We start from the raw sequence: 11,054 nt of genomic DNA on the forward strand, positions 1-11,054 counted from the left end.
CAAGTCGTAAAGGTTTGGGTTTTTTTTGCCATTAAGCCTACATGTTATGTATATGGTCAATTATAATGATATTGGTGTTACCGCTTCATTTGGATTATTGCTGGTGGAAAATTCTTACCTAATCTCGCATACACACAACAGAATAAAATAAATACACAGTCCATAGAGAAAACAATCTATAATCAAATTTACGTGTAAAAGATTCTATACACTAATAATTTTGTATACACAATAGACTCAAGAACATAAAACAGGAGCAAACGGCTTATTACTAATCCGATCCAATACAATTACGAATCCCATAACAAGCTGTGTCTCAAAACCAGGCTGCACCACCAAGCTAAACACATCATCGCTCAGCAAAACCGTAGTATTATTTACTCTTTTCCGGGACATTTTCGCTACCAAATCTCCGTCACCGGTCTTGATCTTGCAGTCTCGAGCTCTAAATGAACCCTCCACCACAAAATCTGGCTTCTGACTACCTTGTTTCGTTAACCCTCCGATGAAAATCTCCGCTACATTTTTGCCCGTGTGGAATATCACCGAAGAGCTTCGCATCGAAAATAATTTAACCCGTTGATTATTTCCGCAACCATCGTCTCCTCTATATGCATTCCATTGGTATTGCATGCTCATCTTCTGTATCCAAAATAATCTAATATTAGTTTCTTGAAAATGAAAATGTTCAAATTTAGATAACGTTAAATAGAGAAGTTTATAAATAGTAACCTGAGGTTTCAATGTTTGCAAAGCATTGCCGACTCCGTCCATCAGAACAAGACCGTTGTTAACGAAACGATTCTTTCTTGAATAATTATCCACCCGAAACACCAATTTTCCGTTCGGATCAAACACCGTGAACCCGTCGGTACCTTGAAAACTCATGCTGGACCGTTTCCAAACCGTTAACGTGCATGCTTTTCCATGATCAAGAACACGGTTATCAACCTGTTTTTCATTCTCCGGTTCTAAAAACAAATCTTGGCATGGTTTTTCTGCAGGATGAACCTTAGACATGGTGATGATATTTTTTAAATCTATTGGAAAAATTTATGATCCTTTGAGAGGATGAATGAAGTTTTTTTTGTTTTGTTTTGGGTTTTGAAAATGTGTTATATGAAGAAGAGCTGGTGTAGCGTGAGATTTATAGTGGAACTTATTATGGGAGGGATTAATGAATAAAAAAAACAGCGTTGTCTCGGGTGGATGGTTTAGTTCAGTGGCTAACATAAACTTTTTTGTATAGGTCCATGTCTTTTTTGCCACCATCGCTGACCTTATTTTTTATTATTATCATTTTTATTAGCCTCTACTTTATCTAATTTACAGGCAAAACAAAAAGTATTTTTGGTATGTATGACAGTTTAAATATTGCATTGCATTGCAACTATGAGAGATTAAATTAATTATCTTTTTATTGTTAATTTCTTTAATTATATCTTTTTTTTATCATAGATTCTTTGGTTATATCAAACAATCGAATAAGCAGTTAAAATTATGACTCATCTAATTACTATTTCATAAATTATGTTATATGATAAAATTATTGTTAGATTAAACCACAAATGATCAATCTTTGATTTTATCAAACCATCAAATAATTAATTTAATATAAAGAATTAAAAAATGTTTTAGATAGACTTTATTGAGCACATCATTTCGGGATAGAGTTGATTAGATAATAATATTTTATACATTGAATTTTATATATTTGATAGTAAACTATACTACGATTGATTTTATATACGGATGACGTGATAGACAAAGCCTATCTAATTTTCTCTTATATAACATTTAAAAGTCAGTACTGTTTATTTTTATTTGTTTGTGTAATAATTATTTCAATACTAATTGTTTAATCGTCCCATTCTATTACCTTATTCTAGTTTATGATTATTATTTTTTCCTGTCATTTTTAAAATTAATATATTTAGTTTCGTCATTGTTTTTTTTTGTTAATGATGATTACTTATACTTATATTTAATAATGAAGATATTTAATTAAATAAAACACCATCATTGTTAAAAAGTGTGAAAAACATCAATCAAGCTAAATTAGATCAGCACCACTAACTTTTTATCTTTCATTTCCAATACCTTATTTTCCTCCATTTATAAAACACATCATGAATTGCTCTATCAATGAATTAAAATAATATTGCGTAGATAAAAATATTCTTTTAATTAGTGGGCTCTATCCTTTTACTAATTAACATCAATCTACTAGTATATACTATTATATCTGGTTAATTAGTATATGGATAAAGGAATTTGTAATTTATTAATGTGATTAATTATTTCCTTTAATTATTTGAATTTAATTAATCAAACATGATTATCTTCTTTTTGGTTCACCCCAAAATAAATGACATTGGTCTATGTTTTAAGAGAAACCATCATTTCCCTTTTGCCACCCACGGTTTGACATAATAAGTAGATGAAGTTTCCATTGGGGCCAAAATGTTGCAATGTGTTTGATACATATATGTCATGAGCAATATTATAAATTATAAATTATATATATATATATATATATATATATATATATATATATATATATATTCATATATTAAAAAAAATTGATGATTGATTTTCCGTTTTAAAAGTCTTGTCTTATCAAGTAAATATAATTCATAAAAAAAAAGTAAATATAAGAAAATTAAACCTGGCTTCTAAAGAATATGGAATACCCAATTATATAGTGAAAATTAAAAAATATATAAAAAAAATTCATATTCGAATTCTGTTTAAAATTTATCGGAGTAATTTTTTTCAAAAGAAAACAATATTAATTATAATCTATTAAATATAATGTATTGATAGTAAAAAAAGTAGAAGGATAAAATTAAATAATTAAGTCAGCAAAGAAAAAAAGAAGATGTTATAATGAGTAGGAGAGTGATCGGAGATTGTATTTAGTGATTAACGATTATAAAATTTTCTGCCACATCCCGTAAGGCTGATTCCGCAATTATATGTTCATGAGCCGGGTTTGAGCGGTTCAACCAAATAAAAAAAAAAACTTAACTTTTTAAGATGCAAATTTAAGCCTGGCCTAAATTAAGTTTAATATATGTATATATATATTATTCATGCCCAATATATAATTAGATTTATGTAAGTTCGCATAGAGTTTTTTTCTAGATTTAAATAGAAATTTGATTAAAAAATTCGAACTCACAAGTAAAATGAGTCTAATATAGAGTCGGACTCGATGAAAAAATAAATGTTTGATTCCGAACCAAACGAGTCGGATCTTAGTGGACCGGACGGGTACCCGATCGACCTATATAATGAGGAGCTCTAATTTCGCCCCCTGAGATGCACCACTAGTCATAATTACTAAAATTTACAAAGAAATAAGTAATTAGTGAGTTGGCTTAGCGGAAATGCAGTCCGATAGTTGTTAAGAAGGAAGAGCAATTTGATTTGATTTGACATTGATGTATTATGAAATACAGCTCTTACAGTTAAGAAAGAACACAATCTCGACTGATTTTGAAAGACTAACTAAAGCTTATTAAAAGGACATGTGACCAAATAAATTTTGTCCTTATAATGAATTTAGGGTTTCCCTTTTGGTATATATTATACCAACTTGCTAATAATTTTGTGAGAAAAGAAATTAAGCTATTACATCTATATTTAAGAGCATGAATATGGAGGGGTCCATTCGGTTTCAACGAATCAAATCGAACTAATATTTTACTTTTTTTTTTTTGATGGAACTAATATTTTACTTAAAAATAAATGAATTAGAATGTGATTTTTTAAACCGAACTAAACCAGGCATTTAATATTTTTATATTGATTAATCGAATAATATCATATTATAGCTTATAAAATGTTATTGATTAGGTAATTAAACATCCAATGATTCATTGATTCCATTAATTTTGAATTTGAAAAAGAAAAGAAAAATGGTCTCCTCTAAAATTAAGTATTTAAAAACCATTCTACTCAAAGTATAAGGCTCACAAATGTATAAAAATAATAAAATTCCACTTTAATATTGAAAAGAAAATTTTAAGCGAAATTAATAAAATTTAAAATGTACTTTGGAGTTTGGTCCAAAAATGTCAGATGTAATGAGAAAAACTAATGAATATGATCGTTGATCGGTTATTAAGTTAGGCTCATAAATCGTTAAATTCGCTCGCTAACTTGGATGAAAGCTTCGATTTTGGTCCAATTTTTCTATAAACTTCAAATCAGCATCCACACCCTCATAATTTTAATTTTTAATTTTTAAAACCGACTCAAATTAAAAAATTACTTTTTATAGGATCAAACCAAATCAAATTAATTTTTCGGTTGAGTTTGATTTTTCAGTTCAATTTCGAACACGCCTAGGCATGAGTGTCCTAGATTGCAGATGCATGAAGTGGGTTTCGGCTGGAAATCAAGTTCTTCTTGTTCTCATGTTCTCTGTCCTTATTCATAAAATTCTTCATCTATATAGTAGATGACAGTATAAACTTGGTACAAACTATATAAAAGAGAAAAATAATAGAAAAATAAATTAAAAATATTAAGACAGAAGGATGAAGATTGGAATGACACACATAGTCAAATGGAAGGATGGTTTAATCCAAAATTAAGATATAAACTAATGTATTAATATAATTAATTTAAGGAATTAAGAGTATAATTAATGAAGCAAGTTGGGGTTAGTGCCCCTGGTTTTGAGTCATGAAAGCACTTGTAATTGATTGTGGCATCACATTCACTATGAAAATAGTACTACTACTAATTAAGCACCTAATAACTAATTAAGGGTCATTTTCTTTGGAATAGATAAAGCAATATAGTATACATTTTCGTACAAAATATATATTTTTATGCAAGAAGAGAAAAATGATATAACTTTATAGGAAACTGACATGCAATGAGACATTTGTTTTAAAACAATTTACAAACAAAAGTGCAAGAGGATTAAAGGGAAAAAAGTTATATAGTACTCCCTGTGTCCCATTTTAAAAGTCCCATTTGACTTTATACACAGATTAAGAAAACATTAATTATCTTTGTTTTTTCATGTTTTTTCATGTTTTGCCCCTATTAATGATAGTGGAATTTTCATAGAACTATTTTAAGATAACTAAAAGAGAAGGTAAAATAGGATATTCAATAGAAAAACATTCTAAAAATAGTAATGGGACTTTTTAAATGGGACATCCCAAAATAGAATATGAGACTTCTTAAACGGGACGGAGGGAGTAGGTGATAAGCTTCCATCCTATTTCTCTACCTAAAGCGCCTCCAAGTGTATCATGAAATTGTGATTTTAAATTCCGTTTTTGCAACTAACATCCAACAATTGAAATTCTAAGTATCAGAACTCTATCTATATCAAAATTAAAAAAATTTGATGGTTTGATAAGATTTAAATATCAATTTGTCCCTAAACTTTATCGTATTGATCAATTACATCTAAAATTAATTAAAAATTTATCAATTATTATTTTGTCCCTAAACTTTGCATGTGTATTCATAGTCTCAAGTGTCAATTGAAAATTTATGATTAAATTGATAATAATTAGTAAAACATAAAATCAATTCGAGAATAAAACTGAATTATGTACTAGTCGACCAAAATGTGTAAATAATGGAGATAAAATGGCATTTAAGCTCTCGTGCTAGTTATTATTTTAATTCCCATCAAACACTTGCTACTAAATCAAAATTATACTTAGTAATTAGTTCAACTTTTTAATATCATTTGTTGGATCAATATATAAGAGCTATAGTTTTTGTATTGTAGTAAGCTTTTGATCCATAGCATTACAACTTGATGATGAGCAAAGCTTGCAAGTTGCAACACATTGAAATTCTATTTTTGGATGAGTTACATTTAGAACATGGATAATTGGATATGAATCAGACAATCAATCATCAGTTCAGCTATCTTTTACATCAACATGACACACCATCTTAGTCCAATGGTGAAATAAGATAAAACTAGCCTAAAAGTCACATATTCTCCTTTTTGTTTTTATTTAAATGTTGGGTTTAAAAAGTTCAGTTCTTCTTAAATTAGGTCTAGAGTTCAAATTTTGTGAATAAAAATCGCGGACACATCATCATTCTAAAAAAGACGGCAATTTTTGGACTCAAGTTGTTTAGCGAGCGGCGCCATAAAAATATTTAGGAAGTTTAGTGATCGTTTTTAAATATTAGAGATTTAGTGATCACAGACCGAAATGTCAAGGTTCATGGATAATTATTAGCGCGGATTTGTTATAATATGGTTAATTTACCAGGAAAATATATAGGATGTCAATCAATGAACCTTATTGTTTACATGCAACTTGGTCCTGCTCGTTGATGGTTAGATATAGACTTTTTAACTAACTACAATTACTTGACTGTTTGATAAAGTAATATAATAGGCATCAATTAGCTTTTTAAACTTCTTCTATTAGCTTTTTAAACTTCAAACTATTAAAATTTCTATTAATTAATAAAATTATCAGAAATTTTGTATCATAAAGTAATAAAAAAAATTAACAGAATGTTGATTCTTTCTATTAAATATAATAATAATAATAATAATAATAATATATTTATAATATAAAAAAATAATTATAAAATCATTTAACATATCAAAAGCAACAATTAATTAAATCACCAAATAATTATCAACTATCAGCTAATAGCAATCCTTTATCAGCTAGCAACAACAACTAGTTATAAGTTATTTGAGATGAAACAAATAAATCAAATAATTGTTTCAAGAGGTAATATTATACTACGACTTTAAAAAGTGTCAAATTTATACATCAGTTTATATTTTGTCCCAACTTGATGTAAGAAATCATAATATGCTAAGGTTGCGGCCAAAAAATGACTTCCACCTCAATAAATCGCACCGAGTGCCACCTGAGCATATTATAACTTGAGTATCAAATTGACAAAATGAAAATTGATGTGTAAATTTGATATTTTTTAAAGTTCATGATTAAATTTAAATAATACATATAATTTATTAATTAATATGACATTACCAAAGCTTATTTAATTTTTTTGACAATAGCTCACTTGGAAATTCAATTTCAATTTTTTTGTTTCAACATTAACACTCCTCATCTCTAAATCAACCTCGGTCATAATCAATAACTTTTTATGTCCTAATATACTTAATAATGTTTTTAAATATATTTTATTTTAATTGATAATTTATCTGTAAAATATTTTGTTTTTATTCTTTATTATTTCAACTTTTAATTAATATTGTTTAACATTTTTTAAAATAAAATAAAATGTTCTAATGTATAAAGAATATTACTTTTTTATTATTATTATTATGATTTATATTAACCAATGTGTTTTATCAATTAGATTAATAGGTGGAAAAGTATGTGGATAAGTTATTTTTAGAAGAAATGCAGAAATGCAGATTGAAATTGAATTGTGTTTAGTTTTGCTTTTGTGGTATGTTTATCTTGATTTTCATCCAAAAGCACAACCCAATTCAGAGCCAATTAAAACTCAATGGATTGGGGAATTTGACCAATACGTCTATTAAATATTAATATGTTATGGGGATAAAAATAAAATAAAATTATCCAAAAGCATGCATGAATTAGTTTACTCAGTGGTGATCGTGTGGTGGCGGCAACAAGGATGCACATGATGCTGATGTGACCGACCGTAGATGGTGGTGGCCGTGCGACGACAAGTCGCGCAGGGCCACTACTTTTAAATAGAATAGGATTATATTTCTGTCGTTTTCCTCTGTTTCAACATTCAACTAACTACTGCTACCTAAACTTCCATGGTAAGGTTACTTGTTTCTCTATTTGTAGTTTATTATTGGCTTAATACATAGTTTGACCCCTGAACTTGTACCCTTTTACCCATCTAACCTCCAAACCTAACGTCTCACCTATCGAACCCCTGAACTTGTTAAGTAACCCAATTTGACCCCCGAACTTGATAAATACGTAAACATTGAACCTCTCCGTACACAATTTCTTTTAGAACGTTTCAAGTGACAGGTGGACACGAAGGGTTCAATATTTGCATATTTATCAAGTTCAGGGGTCAAATTGGATTATTTAACAAGTTCATAGGTTCGATAGGTGAGACGTTAAGTTTAGAGGTTAGATGAGTAAAATGGTACAAGTTCATAGGTCAAACTATGTATTAAGCCGTTTATTATTTTATATACTCCAGTTGTCTTAACTGAATCAAATCCCCGCAGACATACTATAGTATTGATAATGTTGTATTCGACTTTCCGATCCGATTTCACACTCCGATATAATTAAAAAATAATGAGTATGCAAGAACGGAGTTAAGATTGAGTTTCAAGAAGTCCGATTATATAAAATCTAAAGTTAATAGCTATATTAAAAAGAAAATTCAAAGGGGTTTTTAGAGGAAAAAACTAAGGCGGCCAATCATACAAAAATTCTAAAAATAAATAATCGTATTTTATATAAAAAAAAATAAACTAAAAGTTGAATATATTATTTTTAATTTATAAAATTAACGATTAAAATGTCTAAATTACTTTTAGATATACTGCATGTGGTAAAATATTCAAAGTTGTGATATAAAGAAATATTTTGGCTTAATTCAAAACTATTCCAATTTCAAAGATTAGTCAACTGGTAGCCGTCAATGACTCAATCGAATGGAAGAAGTTTTTTATTCACAGCTGCATCTGCATGTAACCAGAGAGTAACAATTGATAATTTAAGATTCAAAACTTTTTAATTGACATTTAATTACCCTCAGATGATATTAGAAATTTAGATACAAGAAGCTATTAGTGGAATGAATATTAATAATCAATGGTTCTTGTACGATTAAATGTCAGTTAAAAAATATCGTCTCATCATTAACTTGAAATGGCTAAAGGAAGTTTTTTTACCATCAAATAATCCAACTAATATTAGAAAACAAAAATTTAAAGAAATTTAGTCTAATAATTTCTAAAATAATTTCTTACTGAAGTTCGTAATATCATCAATGTTCTTTAATAAATTCATACTGCATGTCTTGTACTTCTTTTTTTATCGTTAAAAAAAATAGACATCGAAAAAAACCCGACAATCTTAACAGAAATAATTTAGTGCACATCCAAGTTGAGCTATAATTCACCAGTATTATACACTTATTCCAATCATTTTCTAGAGGTAGAATTTTGTGGCGAAAATTTTGAAAACCGAAATACAAACGAAAATATGTTAATGGCGAAACGGGAAAAAACATACTATATATATATATCGATTATCAAAATGTAAGAACTGATAAAATTATAAAATTAAATTCAAAATAATTTGTTTCTATTTGAAAAATAAATTAAAAAAAATAGACGACTATCTACTATATATATATAAAGCAGGATGTTTTTTCCCATGGTTTGAGAAGTTGACATTTGGCACACTTCTATTGGTCTACTATCTACTATCTATTATAAAGGAGGATATTTTTTCCCTTTTTGACATGTATCACTCCCTAACTTGCTCTTATATTTTTCCTTTTTTATTTATTTGCATTACCATTTACTCCATATTCCTCCTGATTATAATTTTCCTAAATAAAACGTTTTTACCATTTAATACTCTTTGCCTATACTTTTCCTTTAATTTAATGACATTGATTTTTTATAATTTTTGGTAATATTAACATAATTGTCAACTATTTAAACCTTTCCATTTATGTTGTTTTAATCCATTTATATCAATAAATGACAAGAATAATAAATTTATTAGACTTTTCATTTTTCAATTATTTCTTAATAACATTCATTCTACCGTTTTTGTAGATTATAGAATATGAGAATTAACATTTATATTGACAATTAATTGTTTGTCATTCTTATTTGACAGTTTTCATATGACTAACTATTGCTCTACCAGCCAATTTTTTCTATAAATTAACTACTAATTTAACTTTTCTCTCATTGTTCACCATCATGTATGTAGATTGAGTCATTAATTCTCGCGATGCTAAGGTTTGCCTCTTACAATTCTCTGTATTTCTTATTGTTATAGTATTTGATCTAATATGAATTCCAATTGATTGAAGGGAGTAACCATAAAAAGATACTATGCACCTGTCATTGTTTAGAAACACATAAAATATATCAAGAATCCTTTAAGCGGGTTCGAAGGTAAACACAATTTTAACTTGGCTAATGTCTTTTTTTTTAATTATTGAAAATTATATCGATTGCTCGAGATTGGTTGTTTTTGCTTGAATTAGATAAAAGAAATGAATAGAAGATGAGGAAATTATTTTATATCGTTTTCGGTAATATTATATTATTGTAGTTAATAATAATTGATAATTTATTTGATGGGATTATCATTTATTCCTATAAATGCTAATTGCTAATGAGTAACAATTTTTATCTATAAATGCTAATTGCCAATGAATATATATTAAATTTTTTTAATGTCTACAAATCACTATTATATATACTCATATTTTTATTTTATTTTTCAATCTCAAAAGCTACTAAATTCTCAGGTAAATATTTTATTTCTTCTCTTACTTACAATAAAGTTTATTTTTAGTTGTTTTAACTTTTCCATAAATCGCTATTATATATACTCACGCTTTTTTTTTCAATCTCAAAAGCTACTTTATTCAAGGTAAATATTTTATTTTTTCTTTTGTTTACAATAAAGTTTATTTTTAGTTGTTTTTTTACTCTATTATTCAAATGGTTTGTGTAATTAACAATTTTATGCAGACATTGAGAAGACTTTGCTCATTATAGAGAATAAAAGTTATACAGTCTTGTCATCATCTTTCTTTTGTATTCTAATTTCTTTTCTTTGATTCACATTTCGCACTATAACAATCATTCTCATTTTTGATTTAATATTTTTAAAATTAATATTGTAAAATTTGAATGGTTGTTAATCTATTTTTTATTTGGTTGACACTTGATATTATCACAATCATTTTTATAATTTTTTAAATTTTTTAAACATAATGATAAAATTTAATTGATTTTTTCATCTAATTTTGAAACATTTTTTTTTTGAAATAGCTATAAGCCTATGCCATTTTTTAAATATAAATGGTAA

The 11,054-nt window shown here is 27.3% G+C and overlaps 1 protein-coding gene across 1 annotated transcript; it reads right to left on the reverse strand.

The window, feature by feature from the left end:
- Positions 1 to 163: 163 nt before the first annotated feature.
- On the reverse strand, positions 164 to 1,154 carry LOC126664862 (protein LURP-one-related 5-like). The gene is made up of 2 exons (XM_050357455.2): positions 733 to 1,154; positions 164 to 642 (listed from the first exon to the last, which is right to left on the reverse strand). The coding sequence occupies exons 1-2, from the start codon at positions 1,018 to 1,020 to the stop codon at positions 238 to 240; spliced, it is 693 nt and encodes a 230-aa protein (XP_050213412.1). The 5' UTR covers positions 1,021 to 1,154; the 3' UTR covers positions 164 to 237.
- Positions 1,155 to 11,054: the final 9,900 nt, after the last annotated feature.

The sequence above is a fragment of the Mercurialis annua genome, linkage group LG1-X (genome assembly GCF_937616625.2).
Source record: "Mercurialis annua linkage group LG1-X, ddMerAnnu1.2, whole genome shotgun sequence".
Classification (NCBI taxonomy): domain Eukaryota; kingdom Viridiplantae; phylum Streptophyta; class Magnoliopsida; order Malpighiales; family Euphorbiaceae; genus Mercurialis; species Mercurialis annua.

Bases quoted from the DNA above. Each gene is read 5' to 3' on its own strand.
- LOC126664862 (XM_050357455.2), bottom strand. From the start codon at position 1,020: ATGTCTAAGGTTCATCCTGCAGAAAAACCATGCCAAGATTTGTTTTTA. The intron at 643-732 runs GTTACTATTTAT...TTTTGGATACAG, and splicing joins TGCAAACATTGAAACCTCAG to AAGATGAGCATGCAATACCA.